Source organism: Rhinolophus sinicus, linkage group LG13 (genome assembly GCF_036562045.2).
Source record: "Rhinolophus sinicus isolate RSC01 linkage group LG13, ASM3656204v1, whole genome shotgun sequence".
Lineage (NCBI taxonomy): Eukaryota > Metazoa > Chordata > Mammalia > Chiroptera > Rhinolophidae > Rhinolophus > Rhinolophus sinicus.
This window is the reverse complement of record NC_133762.1, coordinates 61,788,009-61,813,888: the sequence shown is the minus strand read 5'-3', so window position 1 is coordinate 61,813,888 and position 25,880 is coordinate 61,788,009. Positions and strand designations below refer to the sequence as shown.

Here is a 25,880-nt window from a genome sequence, read left to right as displayed (position 1 = left end):
AGCTGCCGCTGAGCTCCCGGATGGCTCAGTTGGTTGGAGTGTGGGTTCTCAACCACAAGGTTGCCAGTTCGATTCCTCGAATCCCACAAGGGATGGTGGGCAGCGCACCTTGCAACTAAAGATTGAACACGGCACCTTGAGCTGAGCTGCCACTGAGCTCCCGGATGGCTCAGTTGGTTGGAGCGCGTCCTCTCAACCACAAGGTTGCCGGTTCGACTCCCGCAAGGGATGGTGGGCTATGCCCCCTGCAACTAGCAACGGCAACTGGACCTGGAGCTGAGCTGTGCCCTCCACAACTAAGACTGAAAGGACAACAACTTGAAGCTGAACTAAGATTGAAAGGACAACAACTTGACTTGGAAAAAAAAAAAGAAAAGTCCTGGAAGTACACACTGTTCCCCAATAAAGTCCTGTTCTCCTTCCCCAATAAAAAGAAAAAAGAAAAAATCCTGGGCAATTTAAATGAACATGTCTCTGCCCTGAGACACAACGACTCTCAGCTCTCCTTGCAGCCAGCGTAGATAAAGATCAGATACCCCCATGCTTATCAGGCAGCCTCTAGGAGCTTAGCCCCTGGCTCAGCCAGGCCAAGGGGCACATGGGTCTACTGAAGGGTTTTAAGCAAAAAAAAGAAAGAAAGAAAGAAAAAAAAAAAAAAAACAGATGGTGAGATATAAAATTTCTGGCCGAGTAGAAGGATACCAGGTAGGAAATGATGACAAAGGACACCACTGTATAAGACCAATGAATGAAAATTAGTAGGGAGATATCTACCCCTTAATATAAGGGGTAATAGCCACACAATTACAAATGTCCAATGAATAATGTCTGTCACTGGAAATGTTCAAGCAGACATATAAGTTGATTGTGTTCTGGAAGGTTCTATAGCGATTGATCAAAATTGCATTATAACTCAAAATACTCCATAAGGCACCTCCCTTTAACCATACGTCCTGCCCTCTCTGTTCTCTCCATCTTATCCCTAAGAGATATTTCATCCCCTCTTATTACTTTAGTCACTTTCCCAGAGAACTCTCAAATTTCTATCTCTATTTCCGATGCCCAATGCTAAATTCCTCACTACTCAGGCAGGACCCATCTCCACCTGGACTTTCTAACAACTTTTCAAACTCAACTGACTCCCCAGCTCAGGAGACAGGGCCCCTGACACTAGCTGCTGACACCAGGAATTCAGCCCTCACACTTAATCTCTCTCTCTCCAACCCTATGAGCCCGGCACTGTGAGGTCTTATCATCTGCTATACATGTAATATCCCCACCCTGGTATTTGCCCACCACCTCTCCTGGCCATTCCAAACACCTCCACATAGGCTCCACAAGCCAGTGGAGCCCTGCTATAGGTTATTCTCCACATAGCAGTTGCAATTATCTTTTAAAAACATTCTTTGTTGTATATCACTCCCTTCCCAAATAATTCAGGCAAGAAGTGGCTTGTGGGGCTGAGCAGGGCACATGTATGCAGAGTAGGGAAACTGCAGTGGCCTAGACCAGGGAATCAGTCTCAGCAGGGTGAAGGAGAGGCCATACTCGGAGAAGAGAGGGACACTGGCACAAAGTATGGTGTCAGAGCTCAAGCAGACTGAGACGATGTCCCTGAAGTGGGTGGCCTGGCACAGGTTTTTAGAGCCCAGACAGGATGAGAAGGGTATTTCCCTGGGGGATAGCTTGTGAAGGTATCAGAGCCCTTGAGAAAAGAGGCTGGCCCCTGCACATAGTCGAGAGGAGGGAGAAGGCCCAGGGTGAGTGCTAGAGCCCTAGAAGGGGTCATGTGATAGAGGATAATGGCTATAGATAGGTGACATTTGGGGAATCTGACCAAATAGGTATGAAGGATACTGGAACCCAGCTTTCTCGATATTAGAGAAGGGAAGTGCAAATATGGAAAGGGAGAAAACTAGAATAAATCCTGTGGTACTGGACTAGAAGTAGACATTATGGTGTTCAATTTAAATAAACAGATGATAAATAAATACAGGTGTCAACATGTGTATGTACATTGTATATATGCTTATATGTATGACTACACATGCATACATTCCCCACTTTGTCCACTGAGGGGGGTCTCGGAGCAGAGACGCCCCAAAAGCAATGTGCACACTTAGCACCAGATCTCCTCTAGAAGGAACTGGGGCTCCGTGGGGAAATGGTTGATTCCAGAGCTGGGGCAGGGAAAGTACAAGATGAGCCTGAACAATGTGGTGCCAGGAAGTGAGGAACCGCTCCAAGGATGACAGGGACATGTCCGAAGGTCAAGGAGCCACACTGAAGGGGCTCTCACTGGCTACAGCTGGACAATTTGAGCATCCAAATAATGATGGTAACAGATTATATAACCCATTGAGTAAAATAGGCAAACATGAGATCACACTGATATTTACTTAGTTATAAAATACTTCCCCACAAAATGCTCATTAATTACAAATGGAAAGAGTGACTTCACAGTGGAGAAGTCTAACCTGGATTAGGTGATGAACACTGCATCAGCATGGGACACAATGACGTCACGCCCCTCCTGACAAGACACACGGGGAACCCAACTTTACTTCTGTGATCTCCCTGCCAGAGAAGCATATCTTGAATCTAACCACGAGAAACACCTGACAACCTAAATGGAGGGGAATCCTGCAACATACCTGACCTGCAATCCTCCAATAGGTCAAGGCTGAGAAGCTGTTCCAGACTGAAGGAGAACAGAGACAGGCCAACTAGAGGCCACTACCGATCCTGAGCTGAATCCTCTTTCATAAAAGACATTACTGGGGCAACAAGCGCAGCCTGAATAGGGTGTATGAGTTGGACAGTTGCATGTATCCATGTGAATTTCCTGTTTGGACAGTTAGTCATGAAGGAGAATGATCTTGTTATAGAAAACACACTAAAGTATCTGAGGATGATGGGGCCTCAGGTCAGCAACTTACTTGCAGATAGTTCAGGAAAAAAGTTCTTTCTACACTTCTTGCCATTTAATAAAATCTAACCTCCTATAAGGCCTATGGTCCTTGCCCACCTCTCCCACCTGCTCTCCATCTGCCATGTTCCAGGTCACACACTGATGCTGAGCTCTCTCCTGCCCCAGGCACCCCACCCATGTTCTCCATCACCCAGAACACATCCTGCCATTCCAGCTTGGTCTCATACTTACAGTCTCAATTCTATAATCACTTATTCATTCAACAATAACTTCTGACTACCTACTGTGTACTAGATACCGTTCTTAGTGCTGCAAATAAACTAAACAGAAAAAAAATACCTACTCTGATGGAGCACATACTCTATCGGGAGAGACTGAGAGACAAACACCCATCACCAACAGATCACATCCTTATAGAAAAACCAACACGTATAGAAATTGAATACTTACTACACCTGGCTAAGGCATTATGTGCGTATTCTCATTTTTCAGCACCTAATAAAATACTATTATTCTTCTTCCCACCTGACAGATGGAGAAATTTAGGCAGAGAGCCCAGGTCATCTGCCCAGGGTCTCACAGTTGGTCTGGCCTTCTTCAAAACCCCTCTCCTTGCCCACCCTACCATTCTGCCTCCTCCTAGTTTCCAAAGGGAACAGGTGCTGGCTCTGGAGCCAACAAGACAAAGAGGAGGGATGTGTTACTTCTGAACAGATCAGAATTTTCCATAGTGACCCACTGAACAATATTGAAGGCCATAGGCCAGCCTAAATAAGCAGATGCATGCAGCCTCTCACCGGGGCCCAGACACAAGGCCTGGCACTGTATGGACTCAGTAATTACTAGCTGGTACCTTCCAGGACTTTAAGTTATAAATATTTTAATATCTATTCAAATAGTCAATATCAATTTCAAATATCTATTCAGCCTGTAAAAGGAAGCTTTTTGGAAAATAAGATTTCTATATGACAGAGTGCCTATTTATCCCCAGTGTAAAACACGTTGAGTATATTCGGGGCATTTCAAGTCACTGGCAAAATGGGTAGGATGATGAATGGTTAGAGGCTGTGTTGAAGGGTCTGTGGCTGGCCAATGGTGAGGAAGGATGATTTTTTTTAATGGAAAAGAATTTGGTGTGCTAAGATGTCAAAAAGCAGACTCCTGTGGAGACAGATGATTGACAGGAGGTTCTGAGAGGGCAAAAGGAAGCAGGATGGAATAGGGGCCCAAGGTGAGTGGGTTTATATGTGTGGCCACAGGAAGACACACCTGATAACCATTTGAAGAGAAGCAGTGTCATCTGCTGGCAGGGAAGGGAGGGCCAAATCACAGGGTCTGGAGGAGAGGGAAGAAGGTCTGAAACAGCCATCACAGAGTGGGAAGAGCGAGGTTAACAGGCAGGGTAAAGGCCCCGAAAGGTCATGATGCTGTGATGATAAAAACACCCAGACCAGGAAACCAGAAGAAAAAAATCAAAGGGTCTAAATGTTTAAGTTTACATGTCAGGGTGAAGAATAAAAAGTGTTTTAAAGACAATAAAAGTATTACATTATTAGCAGAACTACAATTTTTAGAGCTATAAAGTTCAAAAAATATCATAATTAGATACATCTTCATTTTAGTGTTTGGAATTAATAGTTTTCAGTTACCTTAAAAATCATTCTTTTAATATAAGGTCTCTCAGATAAGAAATCCAACATTGAAAACCCAGGGTTGGAGCGAATAGCTGCCATGCCAACCCAGTAACCCCCGGAGCTGCTGGGCCGGATGTTGTCTGGGAATCCAGGCAGGTTCTCCACAAACAGGTCGGCCCCTCCCTTCATCAGGCCAGACACGTAGAATCTGAAAAATTCACCCAAGCAGGCGTGAGCAGCAGCCCCCCAATTTAAGAAAAAATTTTAGACAAGCACCAAATTGGTCTTGGATCCATAAGTTTATGGAAACAATTATAAACATGTCCATCATGAACAAAGGACCAGCTGCTGAAAGAGGCACTCAGGAGCCCTGGGCTTAGCTAGACGTAGTTTGGAGGGGTGGGGTAGGCCAAGACCCACCGTTAGTGAAAGGGACCAGGGATGCACAGTCAGCATTAAATTAAGATTCTTGCAGACTGTGACACTCAGATAGGCTGAGAAATGGGAGAAAGAAAAGGCATCCTTGAGTTTGACTTTTATTGTTATTACATACAGGAGAAGGTGCCTTGCTACGCCTCAGATTCTGTCAATAGATATTTCCACACCCATCCCAGGAATGATGAACTCTGGTGAACAGTGACAGCTCAGTAGATACCACACGTACCTTCTTATCCTAGCCATGGTTGTCTCTGCTACCAGGACGAAGTCCTCTGCAGGAGAAAGCTGCACTCCATTAGGGAACCGCAACTGGTCCAGTAAAACCTTCACTTCCTTGGTCTCGGTATCATACTCTAGCAGACTGTCAGTGCCAACAGCAAAGGGTCACACAGGGAGAACCCACGACCCCCCTGCTGGGTTGGAGCCTTGCTCCCCTCTGGACAGGGACCTACAGAAGGGAAGTCAGCCTCACACCGGAGTGACAAAGCCCCTGGTGGTCTTCAGCTCAGACCTGGTTCCAGGCTGGCTCCTGAGGGGCCTTCCCCATCCAGGGCAGCCCTAGTCATCCTCTTCTAGACAACATCCAGTCAGTTCTCTCACTGACCTGGGGGCCACCATGGATGCAGCCTCACAGAAGTTCCCCTTTAGAGGGATGACCTGAAACCCAGGCCTGCCTGTAGGTCTCTCCCAGACTGCCTAGACCACATCCTTACATGGATTGCCCTATTTTAATTTCATTTCATCAAAGAGAAAGTAAGACCATCTTGCTCTGTTTTGTTACATCCATCACCTATTTCCAGAAGCCATTAAGGTTCTATCTGAAATGCTGAAATATGCTCAGAAACACTCCAATGATTCCTAGAAGTAACCAGCTCTGCTGAAATTACCCCGCCTGATTGATGAGCTCACTGAGCAAAAGATCTGAAATACACACTCACCGCCCATCATCCGTTCCCTCCATAACCAGAAGCAGATAATCTCGTCTTTGCCATTTGCTGCTAGAATCCGTAAAATAAATCTTCCTCCCATCCCGAGTTATTGTAAGATCGTTCACAAAGGACATTTTCCTCCCCTCAATAGGTGTGTCGGAGGACAGCAACAGTTTCACTTCACCTGAAGGAGGAAGCAAGAAAGGAAAAAAAGGAAAGAAAGGAAAAAAGGACAAAAAGGAGGGAGAGAGAGACTTACGTTTATTCTAAGAACTTTATCTCAATAATTTAAAAATATTAATTAGCCTGTTAAAAAGAAAAACTAAAATGAGCTTCTCCATGTCATGTGTCAGAAGACTTATTCCTTCTTAAAGTAAAAAAACAGTGTTTTCCTTTCTTTCATCTGTTAGCTGATGAATTTTTTTAGACTAACTTCATTAAAGCAAAACCCTTCTTCTAAGGATAAGGAACTTTCTTTTATTGAGACCAACTGACTTAAAAATCTATTAAGAGTCTTAGGTAAAAGGCAATTTTTCTATGTGTTTGACTGAGAGAAATATAAAATGTTCCACTTATCTGCTTTTAAATAAAGAAATAAGAGTAGTAGTAAGTTTTTTAAATAGTAGTATGAACATTTATTGAGTACTAAGCTCTTTCCATGTATAATATCATTTAAACCCTCACAACAATCCCACGAGGCAGGCAACTACATTATTCCTATTTCATGGATGAAGAAAGTATGCACAGAGAGGCTAAGTAACTTGCATAGTCACACAGCCAGTCACCCAGGTAGTCGATCTGTGGTGCCTGAGCCAAGGGCCCCACGTACCATCCATGATAACAGACTCCTCCATAGCATGACCCTCCCCTGCTGAAGCACATACAGCAAATGTTACACCACTGGTCAAGTTGATGTCATGACCAGTCAGGGGAGAAGAACGGGAGAAGGAACTGGAGAAAGAAGAAAATGAAAAGACAGAGATGAAGGGGAAGTATGAAAGAGAAGACTGAGAGGTGGAAGACAAGACATAAAGAAAGATACAGAAAAATAAAGATGGAAAGAGAAGGTCGAACATCCTCAAAATAAATCCTCTTGAGCCCCATGGCTAAAACACAAACGCCAGAGGAAATTAGGGTACTGACCAAATGCAGTCATGAGTAGGGATTTATATGGTATTTATACCAGCTGATATTTGTAGGCAATGCTTTCAGTACTATTCAATGAGTATGAAAATATTAGAGTTTCCAACAGATTGTATTGAACAAATTCTATTAAATCCACTTATGCACATATTGTTTAAAAGATGTGAAATCATCACAGAAGCAAACAAGATATTATCACATACGTTTCCAGGGATTTACTTCAAATAGTCCCTTGTATGCATCAGCCACAAAAAGGGTCCCGTTCGGCCCTGCCCGGATGCCCAGGGGTCTCCCACAAGCAGGCTCATCATCTTGGGTTTCTAGGGAAACAAATGGATTGGAATCGGTGGCTGGTCCAATATTTTGCCTGTGCCCCATCAGTGTCCAAGCACCTCATCGATATCTGCCTAAATATGCACAGTGCTGTAGAGAACAAACAAGACCATGGCATTAGGGACAGACCCACCCCCCAGTATTCTAGCCCCCTGGAACTTAGTACAACTGACCAGCATGTCCAGAAGGACCACCTGAGAATCCAGATCTGGACATATTCACAGAAACTGGTATCCAAGAATCACGTTCACATCAGCATCCCAAAACTTGAACAGTTAACTCAGGGACATCAAGGACCGATGCTTCAATTCCAGAATCCCCCCAGAACCTCAGGAGTTGGGAGCTTAATCCTGAATACTGTGTCCATCTAGGAGCATGATGGTTTTCTCTCCATCTAGCATAAAGGGAGAGTTACTATTTTATTCCTTAGATTAACTCTCCTGTTCTACACTCTTTTAATACCTGTGGCAATGCATATTTACTGCAGGTTATTCACCGTAGGGTGCTTAATGCAAGGATCCTTGCTCCAGGGTGCCCACTGTGGGGTACTAACTGCAGGGTGCTTCCTGTGGGGTGCTTAATGCAGGGTGCCCACTGTGGGGTGCTTTATTCCAGATATACCCACTGTGGGGTGCTTACTCCAGGGTGCCCACTGTGGTGTGCTTACTCGGGCACTCACTGCAGGGATTCTTACTGCAGGGGTACCCACTGTGGAGGGCTTACTACAAGAGTGCTTCTGCAGGGTGTTTACTAGAGTGTTCAGTGCAGGGTTGCTTACAGCAAGATGCTACTGTGAAGTGCTCACTGTAGGGGTACTTACAGCAGGATGTTTACTACAGGGTGCTTACTGCAGGGGTGCTTACAGCAGGGGTGCTTGCTGCAGGGTGCTTACTATAGGGCATTTACAGCCAAAATATGGAGTGGAAAAAGAGGTTCAAGAACCAGATGTAGAGTAGACTCCATCACAAGAACCGTGTGTGGCTGGCTGTGAGTATCCACGAACAGAGGGATATCTGAAAACTTATTCATTAAAATGTTAATCTGAGAAAACGCCAGGTGAGTTTTTTTACTTTCTTCTTTGTACGTTTGTTTTGCTCACATTTCACAATAAAAAAGCATCACTTTTACAAAAATATTCTAGCTATTAAAAATGATAACAAATAAGAAGTCTGGACTGCCAGTGTTTAAAAGGTGAGATTCTTCTACTCTAGTTTTCTAACATTGGAGCGACATCAGGATATTTTCACTTAGAATGACACTGCTGAAATTCCTGAGAAACTAATGCCAACTGCTTTGCTAACAGCAGCACTCAGACAACACTTATTAATCTTCTCCAAGTTACCTCAAAAGTGAACATGCGCCTCTGCAGAATAACGAGGAGCAGGGCCCAAGAAGTAACCAGCAGGTGCCATGGCCACTGCCTAGATGGGTAATAACTGCAACACAAGGTGACAACCAGGCACTGTGAGGCCCAGGAATCACTGGCAAATGAAGAGCATGTAGTAACACCAAAGTCAGGCCATCTGCCAGATGGTGGGGGCTCTTTTTCGCCGAGGGTGAACCTGACTTACACAAGGCCATTCAGCACCTTTCTGAATGAATGGAAGAGACATACATGAAGGGGCGGTCACTGACTTACTGCACGGGCCCGACCCAAACCGGGCGATGGTCTCTACTTCACCGCTTTCAAATTTTATGACCCGGCCATCTAATGTACCAGTAAACATCACATCTGTTTAAAAAAGAAAAAGAAATAAGAGTGTTACTGGGTTAGCCTAACAACTGTGATCATACCGCCTTCTACAACAGAGGTGACTTGTTGGTGTTTTTCATCTCCAGAGAGGAAATGGCAGTTCTGAATATGAAGGAGAACCGAAATCTGGGATCAAAAAGTCCTTAAAATCTGCTACAATAAAATCATGGGGGCCTGGGTCATCAGCCTATGGGGCCTGAATCTGACACTGGAGCAAGGGTGCAGCAGACACTAGTCAGTCATAAAACCATGAGGATTTTCTACTCTAAAAGCATGGGCTCTTGGGCTGGCACTCAGGCACACATGGTCATGTCTGCATCACATCAGTGTCTGCTATTGAGGCTGATCATATCCAACTAAAGGGGAAGAACTGCTAGGAAGTCCCTCAGGATATAATTAAAGCATATTAAGTGCTCATTTCAGGAGCACAAATGCTAAAATTGGAAAAATATGGAGATTAGCATGGCCGCCACACAAAGATAACACGCAAATTCATGAAACATTACATAGTTTTTAAATGTATTTTACAAGCTCTAGGGCAACCACTAAAAAAGCTTTAAAAAAACGTAACTGATATGCTAAGAAAGGAGAGAAAATGGAATCATATAAAACTACAAAATGCAGAAAGAGTGGAAGAAATATTTAGAAACAAAAAACAAGGGCAATGAATATAAAACAGTAACAAATATTAAAGATATTAATGCAACTGTATCAATTATTATTTTAAACATCAATGATCTCAATACACCAATTGAAAGACAGACCTGCCTCCTTAGCGCAGTAGGCAGCGCGTCAGTCTCATAATCTGAAAGACAAAGACTTTGGGGGGCAGGGTGAAAAAGATGAAGGGATTAAGAAGTACAAATTGGTAGTTATAAAACAGTCATAGGAATGTAAAGTAAAACATAGGGAATATAGTCAATAATATGGTAATAGCTACGCATAGGATCAGGTGAGTACTAGACTAGTTAGGGGAATCACTTCTTAAATTATACAAATGTCTAACCACTATGTTGTATACCTGAAATTAATACAAAATTACACTGAATGTTAACTATAATTGAAAAATTAACAAAGGGGGGAAAGGTGAAGGGGAATAAGAGGTTCAAATTTCCAGGTATAAAACAAATCATGGAGACGTAATGTACAGCATGGGAAATATAGTCAATATATTGTGATAGCATCATATGGTGTTAGATGGTTGCTGCACTTATCATGGCGATCCCTTCTTTAGGTACATAAATGCTGAACAAATATGGTGTGTACCTGAAACTAATATAATGTTGTATGTTAGCTATATTTTTTAATAAAAATCTTTAAAAAAAAGAAATACATAGTAATATATATAGTAATATATTACTATATAGAGAAATATATAGTAATATAAATTAAAAATAAAGGAATGGAGAAAGATACTCGTATATCATGCTAACACTACACAAAAGTGAGCGAGAAACTTGCTCAGAACTCAGACAGAACCAACTTCAGAGCAAAGTTGTCAAGGATAAAAAGGACCATTGATAGCAAAAAAGGGTCAGTTCTCCAAGAAGACATCCTTAATATTTATGTGCCTAATAACAAATCATCAAAATATATTAGATAAAGTTGATAGGACTGCAAGGAGAAATAGATAAATCCACTATTAGAGTTGGAGACTTCCACATCCCTCTATCAGAAATGTACAGGTCCTGCAAACAGAAAATCAGTAAGGACTTAGTTGAACTCCACAGCACCATGGATCAACTGGATATAATTGACATCTATCAACTACATCATCCAAACATACTAGAATATATACATTCTTCTCAAGATCACATGGAGCATTCACCAAGACAGAACACATTCTAGGCAATGAAACACACCTTAACAAATTTAAAAGGGTAGAAATTATACAGTTGCTCTCAGACAACGATGGAATTAAACTAGGAATCAACAACAGAAAGACAGAGGGAAAAATCCCCAAATACTTGGAGACTAAGTAACACACATTTCTAAATAACACATGGGTGAACGAAGAAATCTCAAGATAAATTAAAACACATTTTGAACTAAATGAAAATTTAAAAAAACTTATCCAAATTTGTGAGATGCAGCAAAAGCAATGCTCTAAGAGAAATTTTCAGCATCAAATACATATATTAGAAGAGAAGTCTAAAACCAACTACCTAAGCCTCCATCTTAGGAAACTAGAAAAAGAAGAGCAAATTAAATCAAAGGTAAGCAAAAGAAAGAAATAGTACAAATTAGAACACAAATCAATGAAATTGAAAACAGGAAATCAATAGAGAAAAATCAACAAAACTAAAAGTTGGTTCTTTGAAAAGACCAATAATATTGATGAATCGTCTAGTCAGACTAAAAAAGAGAGCAGATGCAAATTACCAATCTCAGAAATGAAAGAGGAAGCATCACTACAGACCCCAGGGACATTAAAAAAGATAATAAAGGAACACCATGAACAATTCTATGACCTCAAATATGATCAACTAGATGAAATGGACCAATTCCTTGAAAGACACAATTTGCCAAAACTTACACAAGATGAAATAGACAATTTGTATAGGCCTATATCCATTGAAGAAATGAATCAATAATTAATAACCTTCCCAAACAAAAAACACCAGGCTAAGATGGGTTCACTGGTGAATACTATCAAACATTTAAGAAAGCGATGATACCAATTCTCTACAATCTCTTCCAGAAGACAGTAGCAGAGGGAATACTTCCTAACTCATTCTGTGAAGCCAGCATTGCCCCAATACCATAACCAGACAAAATTATTATAAGAAAACTATGTACCAATATCTCTCATGAACAAAAATACAAAAGTCCTCAACAAAATATTAGCAAATTGAATCCAACAATGTATAAAAAGAAATACACACCCACCATGCAGGATTTATCCCAGGCATGCAAGGCTAGTTCCATTTGAAAATCAATAAAATAATCCATAATATCAACAGGCTAAAGAAAAATCACATGATCATATTAATAGATGCAGAAAAAACACGTGACAAAATCCAACAGCCATTCATGATAAAACTTTCAGCAAGCTGGGAATATAGGGGAACTTTCTCAACTTGATAAAGAACATCTATTTAAAAAACTCTACAGCTAACATCATATTTAATGGTGACAAACTAGAAGGTTTCCCACTGAAATCAGGAACAAGGCAAGGATGTCCGCTCTCACTACTCCTTTACAATATTGTACTAGCAGTCTTAACTAATACCGTAAGACAAGAAAGGGAAATAAAAGTTAATACTGATTGGGAAGAAAGAAATAAAATTGTCTTTGTTCACAGATGACATGATTGTCTATGTAAAAAATCCAAAAGAATCAACAAAAAAACAAAAACAAAAAACTCCTCCTGGAAGTAATGAGCGATTATAGCAAGGTTGCAAAATACAAGGATAATATACAAAAGTTAACCATTTTTCTATATACCAACAATGAACCTATTTGAAATTAAAAACAGAATACTATTTACGCTAGCATCCAAAAGAATAAAATATTGAGGTCTAAATATAACATGTACAAGATCTATGTAAGGAAAACTACAAACTTCTGCTGAAAGATCAAAGAACTAAATAAATGTAGAGATAGCCCATGTTTATGGGTACAAAGATTCAATACTGTCAAGATGTCAGTTCTCCTTATAGATTCAAAGCAATCCCAATCAAAATCCCAGCAAGTTATTTTATAGATATCCACAAACTGATTCTAATGTTTATATGGAAAAGCAGAAGATCCAGAATAGCCAACACAATACTGAAGAACAGCAAAGTCAGAGGAATGTCACTACTTGACATCAAGACTTACTATAAAGCCACAGTAATCAAAACAATGTGGTAACGGCAAAAGAATACACAAATAGATCAGTGGAACAGAATAGAGTCCAAAAACAGACCCACATAAATGTAGTCAACTGATCTTTGACAAAGGAGCAAAAGCAATACAGTGGAGCAAAAAGTCTTTTTCGCAAATGGTGCTGGAAAAATTGGACACCCACATGCAAAACAAAATGAATCTAAACACAGACCTTCCATCCTTCACAAAAATTAGCTCAAAATGAATCACAAACTTAAATGTAAAATGCAAAACTATAGAATTCCTAGAAAATAACATAGGAGATAACTAGCTGACCTTAGGTGTAGTGATGATATTTTAGATACAATCATAAAGGCACAATCCATGAAAGAAATAATTGATAAGCTGGACTTCATTAAAATTAAAAACTTCTGCTCTATAAAAACACTGTCAAGAGAATGAGAAGACAAGCCACAGACTGGGAGAAAATATTTGCAGAAAACAAACTAATAAAAGAATGCTATCCATTAATATGCAAAGAACTCTTAAAATTCAACAATAAGGGCAGCCGGATGGCTCAGTTGGTTAGAGCACAAGCTCTTAACAGCAGGGTTGTCTGTTGGATTCCCACATGGGCCAGTGAGCTGCACCCTCAACAACTAGGTTGAAGACAAGGAACTGCTGCTGAGCTGCTGGTGGGAGGCCGGATGGCTCAGTTGGTTAGAACACAGGTTCAATTCCAGCATGGGATGGTGGGCTGCACCCCCAGCAACTAGATTGAAAACAGCGACTGGACTTTGAGCTGAGCTGCGCCCTCCACAACTAGACTGAAGGACTATGACTTGACTTGGAGCTGATGGATCCTGGAAAAAACCACAGTTCCCCAATATTCCCCAATAAAAATAAAAAACAAAAAATTCAACAATAAGAAAATGAACAACCCAATTTTAAAAATCGCCAGAAGACTTAAACAGACACCTCACCAAAAGAAGAAATACAGATGGCAAATAAGCATATGAAAAGATGCTCAATATCATATTTCATAAGGGAAATGCAAATTATTAGGTTGGTGCAAAAATAATTGCGTTTTTTGCAATTTTTAACCTTTTAAACCACGATTACTTTTGCACCAACCAAATAAAACAATGAGATACCACTACACACCTATTAGAATGGCCAAAATGTGGAACACTGACAACACCAAATGCTGGTGAGATTGTAGAGCAACAAGAACTCTCACCCACTGCTGGTGGGAATACAAAATTGTATAGCCATTTTGGAAGAGTTTGCAGGTTTCTTACAAAAGGAAATACACTCCCACCATAAGATCCAGTAGTTGTGCTCCTTGGTATTTACCCAAACGAGTTGAAAACATGCCCATACAAAAATCTACATGTGGATATTATAACAGCTTTATTAATAATTGCCAAAACTTGGAAGCAACCAAGATGTCCTTCAATCGGTGAACAGACAAACTGTAGTATATCTAGACAATGGATTATTCAGGAATAAAAAGGAAAGAGCTATGAAGCCATGAAAAGACATGGAGGAAACTTAAATGCATATTACTAAGTGAAAGAAGCCAATATGAAAAGGCTACATGCTGTATTATTCCAACCATATGAAATTCTGGAAAAGCAGTAAGAAGATCACTGGTTGCCAGGGGTCAAGGAGAGGGAGGGATGAATAGGCAAAGCACAGAGGATTTTTAAGGCAGTGAAACTGCTCTGTATGATACTAAAATAATGGATACATGTCATTACACATTGTCCAAACCCATAGAATGTACACCACCAACAGAGAACCCCAATATAAACTATGGGCTTTAGATGATGATGATGTATCAATTATAACAAATGTACCACCTACTGTGGAATGCTGATAATGGGGAAAACTATGCATGTGGGGTAAGGGGTATACGGGAAATCTCTGTACCTCCCCCTCAATTTTGCTGTGAACCTAAAACTACTCTAAAAGATAAAGTCTATTTTTTAAAAATTAAAGCACGTTAATTGGTGATTACTCCTGGGGCTGGTGCCTCTCTCCACTGTTTGCAACATGCCAGCCATCCCCTAGAACAAATTCCAGATGAAGCAGCACCTGCAGGGAGCTAACGAGGATAGGCCCCCACTGTGCCTAACCAAAAATGTCACCAAGAAGATAACCAGTTCCTTTATCTGGTGCCAGAGTACAATGAGACATTAGCCCAAGTGGAAAGGGAAAAGATAAGAAAAGCATTCTCTTTGAAAATTAAAAAAAAAAAAAAAAAAAAAATCTCTTTAATTCCTCAAAGTTCCAGTTTAAAACATCAATATTTGACTTTTCACCAAACACAAAATTTGTAAATTTTATTATTAACAAACGTCATATCTTTTTAGAAGAAACATGGAGTTCTGTCATGAAATACTTATCCTTCTTAAAGCAATGTTGACTTTGCCAGCCAAACAAACGAACAATTGCAGAAATGTCTTTGGGTCCCACATCAAAAAGCAGGGCTGGGAAAGACAAGCTGGTCAATATCACCAGAGGAGCGACCCTAACCTGCCTTCAAAGCAAAACAGAGAAGCACCCCAGATGCAAGTATCCACAACTACTTCACGGAAAACATATTGTACTGTGGAATGAGGAGCAGAGTGCCCAGTTAAGCTGCTCAGAAATACTCACACCATTTTAAGTTCTGCAACCTTTTCATTAACTTTATATTTTGATTCTTAAGCCTAATTCTCATTCTAACAGAAAATGTCCTGTTTCAAGTAGCTAGAGACTCAAGTATTAGGATCAGACCCAATTCTATTTCTTAGGTTTGGGCAAGTCTGACGAAGAAAGCTAACCTTAAATATACCCACCAAAGAGAGCTTTAAAAAAAAAAAAAAGTGGAAATATTGAGAATTGTTCATATTCTTTTCAAAATGACACCTATACAAAGACAAACTGAACTAAGAAACAATGTCCTGTCAAGTAATACCTACCTTTGATAAATGAACTAAACATCATTGTCTGCATTTTTTCTTTTTCCTTTCATTTTAATGGGTCCAACACTTTGAGCAGAATAAAGTACTCTACATACATGAACTCAAAATCACCCAGTACTGAAATGGCCCACAACTTGGAGAGCCAAGATGTTCCTGTTGGATGTCTGCTCAACAAGCACATGTATCCTCAGCTAAGGATGCCGAGGACCCCCACCTAGGAGCAGGGTAACATTGTGGCTGCTACTACAGAATCCCTCCTTCAAGCAACAGACAGCCTCAATGACACCCCCAGTCAGACTCTGCAATTCCAGATTTTACTTACCGCCAATATTTGCTATTGATTCTGGCCCAACAAGTTGATTTTCAAATAGCCTTTCCGCCTTTCGTAACTTTGTATTTGGTTGCAGAACACCAAGCAAGAGAGGGGGTTCTTTGAAGCTGTAAAATAATGCAATTATAGGGATTTATCTATAGAAAATACATTTAAAAATGTTTACTGAGGACCTACAACATGCATAATTCTGTTTGATAAATGGGTTCATTCCAATAATACCTTTATTTGCCAGAAACAAAAAGGTTAAGAAAAAAACTGTCCTGGGATCTCAGAAAAGGTCATAGTACTAAATAAATATGAAAATATAAATACGGCTAATGCAAAAACTTGGGCAATCACCTGCCACCTGAGACTACCCCAGGGTCTCCACCCACCTGAGCTCTTGTCACTTGTCCAATGCCTCACAGCAGGTTAGATCTCCTCACACCCTCTGATTCACACACACTTGCATTTACACTCCCAGTGGTTGCCCTCCCATTAGAGACCAATGGAGATAAAGGGGAGCCGTGGTGACATTTCACAGCCTTACTTCCGGCTTCATGGAGAAGACAGAAAAAAAACAAGTTTCTGGAACTGGCGCCACTGCCCCATGGTACAGCAGTAGCGCACTCTCATGACCCACCTGGCTTCTCTCTGAAGCCAGCCTCCACTGGGCCCTGGATCCCTCCCTTTGCACAGACTGGGTTCCAAGAACTCTTCCCTCTCCTCAAGTCCTCCCCACCCATATGCAAATATGCGGTTCCTCCCCATCCAACAGCAAATAATGCTGATGCCACCTCCAAAAGAAAGACATCATTGACCCTCTTTGTCCCATGTCCTCTGCTACCACCCTGGTCCAAGCCACCATCTTCTCTCCCCTGCTTCCTCCCTTGTCCCTATTCTCAACCCAGCATGCCATGTGAACCCTGTAGTTAGATCACAGCATTTGTCTGCTCAAAGCCCTGTGGTGGCAGGACTTAGGCAGAGCCTAAGTCCTTGCAGTGGCTCTTAGCTCTACACTATCTAGCCTATCACCTCCCTCACCTCCTCTCCCAGTAGTTCACTCTGATCCTCCACACCAGCCCCTCCCTGCTGATTCTTGACTGCACTGGGCATCTCCCATCTTAAGCACTTTGCACTGGCTGTTCCTTCACCCTCACCTTCTCAGTGAGGCCTGCTCTGACCACCCAATTTAATATTCAGTACCTTCCCCCAAAGCCCATCCCCCCCCCATTTGGTTCATAGCCCTTGTCAGCTTCTCACTTCTGTTATGTTTATTGTCTGTCTATCCTTACTAGAGCAGATGAGATCAGTGATTTGCTCTGGGTTTTTTGCTGTTGTATCCCAAGCACCTGGCATACAGGAGGCTCACAATGAACACTGTAGCCTCCCACAGTGAGGGGGATCAGGGAGGGGGATTATCTCCCAATTCCCTTACCATCCTGCCCTCCAGCAATGCAGGTTCCTAGCCACCCCCCCAGAGTGGGAGAACCAAGGGGGAGGGAAAAGTTGAGGATGTGGAATGATGGTAAAGCTCTCTGCCACCACCTGTGTGGGCACCTATGCAGCATAGCTGCCCCTCTTTCATTCTCTGCCCTGCCCCCAAATTATGGCTTTCTACCTGTTTGGAAAAACAAACAAACAAACAAAAAAAAAACACTCTTGGTTTAACTAGGAATTTTATTTCCAAAGGAAAAGCAGGACTGCCACCTGTATGTTTTGGTGAAAAAAGCCTGGGCAATGGAGTTGGACATACCTGGGTTCAAATTCTGACCTTGGTAAGGTCACACCTCCCAACGTACATGTGAAGACTGAACAACAGACAAGCACATAGAGCCCAGGGATAGAGGAGTGTACACTTGACACTCAGCCAGCCCCTCTCACCCGGTCCTTGGACCTTACGTGATTCCCTACACACAGGAAGTCCTCAGGAAATATTTGTAGAATCAAACTAATCAGTATATCGCTCACTGTTCCTGCCCACATGGAGCCTTAGTATTATCTCGATAGGGAGACAAGAAGAAAACTTATCTATGAAAATACAAAGGACAGGCAAGAAAGGGCCCCCACTCCTGCAGCTGGGCAGCAGAAGCACCAAAGAAGAGTTGCCCCAGGAAGTCCAAATCAGCACTCATGGACCAGCCAGGACATGTGGACTCTGGTTAAAGCCAGCGACCTTCTGTTAACTCTTACTAACTCCTGTTAACTCATGTTAATTCCTGCTAAGTCCTGCTAACTCTGTGTGTCAAATGTACCCTGGAAGACACTAGTCAACATCCTCCAGAAATCAGATGTCACATATATTATGTCTATAACAGTTTTCTAATCTTCCAAAAAGGAAAAGAAGGTGGCTTTGCACAGCAGGTTTTTGGCAAAGCACTGAAGCCGTCCAGGTGGCTTTGCTCCCTAGAACTGAAATCAACTGCATAACAATCTGCTCTGGAAGGGTTCCACCCCTCCCGGTCCCTGGTCTGTCTGTTCTATTTCTCAGAGATTTCTAAACGGGGTCATGGAGGTCATTTAGCCCCTGAAGGTAGATTCCCCAAGGCAATGTCATTGCTGACCTCCTGACCTGCCAGTCGGCCTGATCAAATTGATCATGGTGTGCCCCCCTCAGCTGGGAGACGACCAAGACAGAGCAAAAGCTGGTGGCTCTGCTTTCCTGTCTTCATCAAAACTGCATCACTAGCCCCAGACAGTGGGTCTCCCCCTTCCTTGCTGTTTTTGCTCTGAACAGTTTTAAAGAAGCCTTTTTTGCTGTTATCATTAGCATTTTTCCCAAACCTCAGTTTATTTCTATTCTTACATGTTCTGCCAGTCTTCTGCTTTTATTCTGCATTTTGGCGTACATGCTTCCAATTTTTGAGCAAGTCATTCCGTAAATCTGAGCTTGTAGGAGAGATCCTATCAGCATACTTGTTTTACCAGGTTTCTCCTCCCTTCTTTCCTCATCAGGCTCATCTACTCCCCAGGCAGAAACCATCTGCTCCACTTCATATCCTTACTGGGACATGTTTCCTTTCAGTTTCTGGTCACCAGTACATACCCATCTTGCTCTGAATATCTTCAACACTCTTTCCACACATAAATTCACCTTTACTGAGATCAAAGGTCATCAGTCACTTAAGCTCCCACTCCAACTCAGAAACTCCACCTTCACCTGCTCTCTCCAACTTCCTCCTCTTTCCCAAGGCTAGCTCCCCAGCCCAGGCTTTGATCTCCAGCTGTGGACACAGTTCACTCTCTCACCTTGCCAACTTGATAGACAAGCCCACATCAGTTTCTATTTGGGGTGGGCTGAGCCACATCCTTCCACATGTTGAGAGGGGTTAGCAAAAGAGAGGCCCCTTCCCCCAATGAGTCCTAGAACCCCCTTGGAGAGAAAGATACGTGCACAGGTACACTGACACATCAGGAATTACAGAGCAAACATGCTGAGTATGAGTCAAGAGTGCCCAGGATTGCACCCCTTCCCAATCTTATACAAGCTAATCATGTTTAAGCAATACCTTGTATTTTACTAATTCTAAATTCAACAACTAAAAGTTGACTTTTCTATACATATGTCAATCTAAGATCAGAACTGTGTCCTCTGTATCCAACCGGATACCTGCCTCAAGCATACTAGGTGCTGAATACATTTTTAGTGAACTGAATCCAATATAGAATCTTAAGTTTTACTTACAAAACACCAACACATTATATAGTTGTATATGTTATATTCAGTCTATAATGAGATGTGCTTCTTTCTCAAGTTTTTCAGTCTATAATAAGCTGTGGACTTACTCGCTTAATATAAACTTCAGACAGCCCACCCCTCTGGGCAGTTGCAATTTTGCAAGGGAAAACAGGAACTTAGTGAAGCAGACTGCGCAACCCTCTTACACCACCTTGACACGATGTCATAAGTCATAAATACCAACAAGAACCTGGCTCTATGTTACTCTAATTAAAAATGTGAATACATATCATGGGACTCCTTAGGTATATATTATTTTTTCAAGTTATAATGGACTGCATTATTCATAGATCCCCACTGATGAAAGGTAACGTAGGAAAAAGAGAACACTACTTACAAGTTTTTTAAAAAATCAGTTACTTATAAAATCTAGACAAGGTAACTTACACTTTTTTAATTAAATTTACTGGGATGACATTGGTTAGTAAAACTGTATAGGTTTCAAATGAGCATTTCTATAATACATCATTTATGTATTACATTGTGTGTTCACCACCCAGGTCAGTTCTCATCCCATCACCATATATTTAACCTTTGTTTGTATGTGCTTTTGCCACTCCATATGAATTCAGGTTAATTGTGTCTAATATTTAAGCTTCTCTTATTTGGGATTTTTCTTATTTTTGTTTCTGGTTTGCACAGTTTTGTTTTTGAAACAATAACATGAGTACCATGCATATATTCTGTGGAACATCTAATTCAACATAAAACACAGGCACTAAAGAAATTACAAATCTCTATTTCTCACAGTAACTTACCTTTCAGACCAGATTGGTTTAATTACTCTAGAAATCATCCCAGCCTATTATATTTTGCTGAGCTACCCCTCCCAAGAATTGCTGTAGCAGCTCACCTGAGAGGCTGTGGATCTATGGGAGAATCCAGAAGCATGATAGCTCCAAGCAGAGGAACAATGAGGGAGATAGCCAGCATCAAGAAGGTCACTCGGAAAACTCTGCTGCTAAAGGAGCTGCCAGAAATAAAATATACAAAGGCAATCAGTAGAGGCTCAGATGGTGACAAGCTCAGCTGATCTTTAAAGCCCTTTCAGTAGAAGCAGGCCTCTCATCCGGTGTCCCCAGTACAAGGCCACCAACCTCTGTAGCTTGTGATTAACCTTTAGCACTATTTGCTAGAATTGGCAAACACACTTTTGTTCTTTTTCTTTTTTAAATCTTCCAGCTGTGGGACACTGTTATCAGTTATTTTCCAGATAATATGATAGGCTGTATCTTGAATCCTCTAATACAATTTTAAAGAGGGAAAACTCAAAGAACTGATGAACACAAAAAGTAATGGGAATAGAGTTGCAATAAGAGACGGGAGACACTCATCTACAGAGAAGAGAGCTGTTTCCCAAAAGCCAGTTTCCTGGTACATGGATTCAAAGGAGCAACACTCAGTACAGTGTGTCCCTAAGATTCTCAGGGTTTGTGGATAAATGAGACAGAGACAAATTCATGAAGCAGATGGAAGCAGAAAAACTTCCTGAGCATCTGGTTCCCCTGTCATTTGCAGATCACACCTTTAAGAACTCAAACCATAATCCCACCTCTCCACCTGGAAGACTCTCATAGAAGCTGACGGTTATTTATGAAGAATCTTAAAATTACAATTCCAAATCATCATAGCTAAAGCCCTGGTAAGATCTGAAAGCCGCCTTAGTAATCTTGCAATAAGTTTTTGGACAAATGGCCAACAGTGACTAAAATCTCTCTCAAATGATTCTCACATGCATCATTACTCATCTAGTAAACAAGTGAGCACATTTAGCCTCTTGCTACTAAATAAACTTTATAGGATCATTATTTACTTACATAAGTGCATTCAAATTTACTAAACACTTGACATTAAGATTAACTTAAATAAAATCATGAACTCCTAAGATGGAGAATCTTTTTCTATCAAAAAATAAGGTGAGTTAAAGAAAAAAATCAAGACTCATATTTAACAAAATAAACTTGATTTAAGGACAGTGTTTTGTTTGATTTTTACAGGATAGTATTCTGCTGTGTAAACTTGTTCCAGGTAGAAACGTGGGGGCCTGGATGCCAGTCCTAACTTCCCAACAACCAGCCAAACCACTGCAGGTGTCTCTTTACCCAAAGCCCACCAGTTCTCCTCCATGAAATAGGGTGTGGGGTACGGAACCTCAAAGTCCTATCCAGTTCTAAACATGCATGATTTTATTAAATGAATAAAGCAGAAAATAAATCATTCTGTTTCTATAGGGGTAGGTAGAAATGAAAGGCAAGGGTAAACGAAAGACAAAAGAGGGGAGAGAGAGAGGCTTTCATGGAGTGTCATCCTGTAGACATCTGGGACAGCACAAATAAAGAGTGTTTGAATTCTGCCAACAACCTTGAGTGGGCAGGAAACAGGTTCTCCCCTAGAGCCTCCAAAAAGAAACACACAGCCCTGTGACACCTTGATTTCGACATGGCGACCTGACCAGGACTTGTGAACTCCAAAATAAGATAATCAATTTGTGTTGTTCAAGCCACTAAACGTGTGGTCATTTGTCACAGCAGCCATAGAAAACTAATACATTTTTCGAATTAAAGTAATTTTATTACCTGGAAGTGGGACACTGCCGTAATACCTAAAAATGTGGAAGTAGCCTTGAAATCAGGATGTGGGTAGAGGATAGAAGAATTTTGAGGAGAAGCATAGAAAAAGTCTAAATTTCCTTGAACAGACTGTTAGTAGAAATGTAGATGTTAAAGACTCTGTTAGCAAGGGCTCAGAAGGAAGTGAGGAGCACGGTAGAGAAAACATATATCATCTTAGAGAATACCTAAATCATCAGGAACTGTTACCAGAAATATGGACATAGAAGGCACTGCTGGTGAGCACACACTATAAAAGGCTGAAGAATTTAGAGACCCCCTGGTGCTCCCAAGACTGGCCAGCCCCTGGATCGCCTATACCAGACAACCAGGGCAGCTGTAAACAAGGCCCAGAAATTCAGAATGGGCAGGCCTGACATGGGCCTGGGAAACCTTTTTTTCCCCCATGCTTCCCAGTTCTTCCTGACATACAGCTGGACACCACCACCACCATCTAGCTCCCTCCCTAATGAAAGAAGCCTATCAACACACCCTTGGCGGACCATCAGCGAGCCTCCACTGGGAAGTTCTGTGGGCACATTTTAGAAGCAGCATCTCAAACTCCCTGAGTAGTGCTGTCCAATGGAACTTCCTGCAGTGATAGAAATGTGAGCCATGTGTGGCTACCGAGCACTGGAAATGGGGCTAGCGTGTTATATAACAGGGCCAAAGACCACTTCTGTGTATCAGCCGGTGGGTTATTTCTTCACGCAGGCTATGAGACCCATTAGGTCAAAAGGCCCACCAGTGCAAAACTCCAATTTTTACATATCCAATTATTTTAAAATATAGCCCAAACAAGCAAACGTTTAGTCATTTATAGCCTGCCTACTTTCCATATTCTGTGAAACCTCACCTGACAGCTGTTGTCCAATGATAAGAGAGCCTTGTTCCAGAAACTGCTGCCCCTGAAGCTCTCTGACCCAGAGACTCACCTTGACTAGGGAGCCCTTTCTCTGTTCCTGCCCGCCTCCTCTCAGGAGTGTGGCCCCCCTCCTGCTGTGAGACATTCCCCCCCCACATGCAAACTTGTCAAAGTGTCACCCAATAAAGCTTGTGTGTGCTGCTGCCACCTCGTAGTCATATCTTTTTCCTTGATCAGCCCCCAAATCCCTCCAACTCCCTACATAGCACAAATGAGGAACTAAATTTTTTATTTTAGTTCATTTTAATTAGTTTAATTTAAATAGCTGCATATGGCCAAGTGGCTATGACATCAGACAACAGCCTGATAGAGCATTTAATGTTTCTTCACATGCACGCATTAAATAATTACCTACATTCATAGTATAGCCATAAAGTAAATGAAGTTTCATGCCTTCTGTTTACTCTAATACAAATAAGCAAAAGACAGACAGTGGCAAGTACAATGAAGAACAGTACAGCGGGGGCCGGCCCGGTGGCTCAGGCGGTTAGAGCTCCGTGCTCCTAACTCCAAAGGCTGCCGGTTCAATTCCCACATTGGTCAGTGGGCTCTCAACCACAAGATTGCCGGTTTGACTCCCGAAGGGATGGTGGGCTGTGCCCCCTGCAACTAGAAACAGCAACTGGACCTGGAGCTGAGCTGCACCCTCCACAACTAAGACTGAAAGGACAACAACTTGAAGCTGAACGGCACCCTCTACAACTAAGATTGAAAGGACAACAACTTGACTTGGAAAAAAGGCCTGGAAGTACACACTGTTCCCCAATAAAGTCCTGTTCCCCTTCCCCAGTAGAATCTTAAAAAAAAAAAAAGAACAATTACAGTGGGGTCAGAGTAGAGTGATAGGGAAGGCTGGCCACACACAGGGGTCAAAGCTAATGACCTCTGAACAGAGAAATTCAGTGAAGCTGGGAGAAATCAAATATCTGGGGCAGAGCAATGCAGAGGAAACAGTAGGACTCAACAAACCTTGGAACATGAGTGAACTATACATGTTTTAAGGAGTTAAGTAAAAGTCCCCATTTCCAAACCTTGACCACATTGGCAGAATGACCACAGCAGAGAGCATGAGGCAGAGTGAGTAAAGGGAAGGTGCTAGAACAGGTCAGGATCGCTGCCAGGGGCAGATCCCACAGAACCCTGAAGACTGAGGAAATGCCTGCCAGCGTGCATGGACCATGTCCAAGAAGGCAAGAACACAGAGCATTTCCCTGATCTTTTACTCAGGGACCTTGGCTGCCCAGGTCATCTCATGCAGCATGTTCTGAGGAACACGGTTTCCCTTTGCTCACACTGACTGGGTGCAGTTCTGCCTGTAGGAACAGGAAGCCCTTGCCCTCCCAGACAGCTCTCCCTAGAGCTGATCCCTGAGGTCACACCATCATCACTTCTTTCCTCTCCAGGCAACGTCTCCCCAGTCCTACAGGAGCTCCTCAGATGGCGGGTGTGGGGACAGAGCCCCAGAGAGTAGTTTCCAGGCTCTCGGCCTCACATGAGAAGGTGCTCACTCAGGTAGTAAATGGCTATCAACTGTGATTGGATGGCCATCAGCTGTGGCTAGTTGGCCATCAGCTGTAAGCAGTGAGCCACTGGCCACTAGTATAACTGCCATGGCTACGCTAGCAGCCAATGGGGGCTAGCAAGATGGTGGCTGAGCTAGCAAGAGCGGATTGCAGTTACCACGGGAGATTGCAGCTAGCAAGTGAGGTTGGTTAACAGAGAGAAGTGGACAGGAGGTTGCAGATAGTGTGGCTCCTGTTTCCAGTTTCTCCAACCCGGCCGCCAGCAAATATATAGTGGTATGACTCCCCTATCTATGGCTCCGTGGGTGTTCCTTTTTGGTCTCACCATATCCTGCGTTCTTATGTGGGGAGCGGGACCAGAGACCCCACATGACACCCTGCGTGACAGACTGTCTGGTGCATGCACAGTACCTTGGGATGGGGGTAGGGGGGTGTCTGTACCTACCCACACTTATATTAGCCCACAGTTTACTAACTTTTTGGCAGACCCATATCATTGTTCGTTCCTGCAAACTTACAGTCAACTACAGTTCTGCCTGTCCTCAGTGTGTGCCCCTTGCCTTTGCACACCTGCATTGGTAGCTTAAATAAAGGACACTCCATTTATCCCTATCCATTTTCACTGACAAAGCCTATCATACTCTCCTTCCCAGTCTGTGCTGACACATTCAAGAAATCTGGCAACTTACTTCCCAGGTGCAGTCTGGAAAATCAACTTGTTTGCCCAAATCTCTTGGAAGAGCCACAGGTGATGTTCACTTCCTTGAGGACATCTGCACCCTGAAAGTTCCTACAGTGTCTAAGGACAAGAGAACAATTATTGTGAT

At 42.2% G+C, this 25,880-nt stretch overlaps 1 protein-coding gene and 1 non-coding gene across 5 annotated transcripts in view; one reads left to right on the top strand and one right to left on the bottom strand.

The window, feature by feature from the left end:
- APMAP (adipocyte plasma membrane associated protein) overlaps positions 1-25,880 on the bottom strand; it is a 39,515-nt gene that overhangs the window by 3,671 nt on the left and 9,964 nt on the right. For 2 of the 4 annotated variants that reach the window (XM_019716784.2, XM_074318358.1), the window contains exons 2-9: positions 25,743-25,852; positions 20,850-20,966; positions 16,267-16,382; positions 9,049-9,141; positions 7,280-7,396; positions 5,943-6,117; positions 5,231-5,365; positions 4,582-4,774 (exon numbers count right to left, since the gene is read on the bottom strand). In XM_019716784.2, the coding sequence (XP_019572343.1) occupies positions 4,582-4,774; positions 5,231-5,365; positions 5,943-6,117; positions 7,280-7,396; positions 9,049-9,141; positions 16,267-16,382; positions 20,850-20,929 (909 nt within the window). In that variant the 5' untranslated portion in view covers positions 20,930-20,966; positions 25,743-25,852. The remainder of the gene's footprint in view (positions 1-4,581; positions 4,775-5,230; positions 5,366-5,942; positions 6,118-7,279; positions 7,397-9,048; positions 9,142-16,266; positions 16,383-20,849; positions 20,967-25,742; positions 25,853-25,880) is intronic. The other 2 variants (XM_019716782.2, XM_019716783.2) reach the window with 1 other exon arrangement.
- On the top strand, positions 9,573-9,676 carry LOC141568338 (U6 spliceosomal RNA). Its single transcript, XR_012491487.1, has one exon. It is a non-coding gene; the product is annotated as a U6 spliceosomal RNA (small nuclear RNA).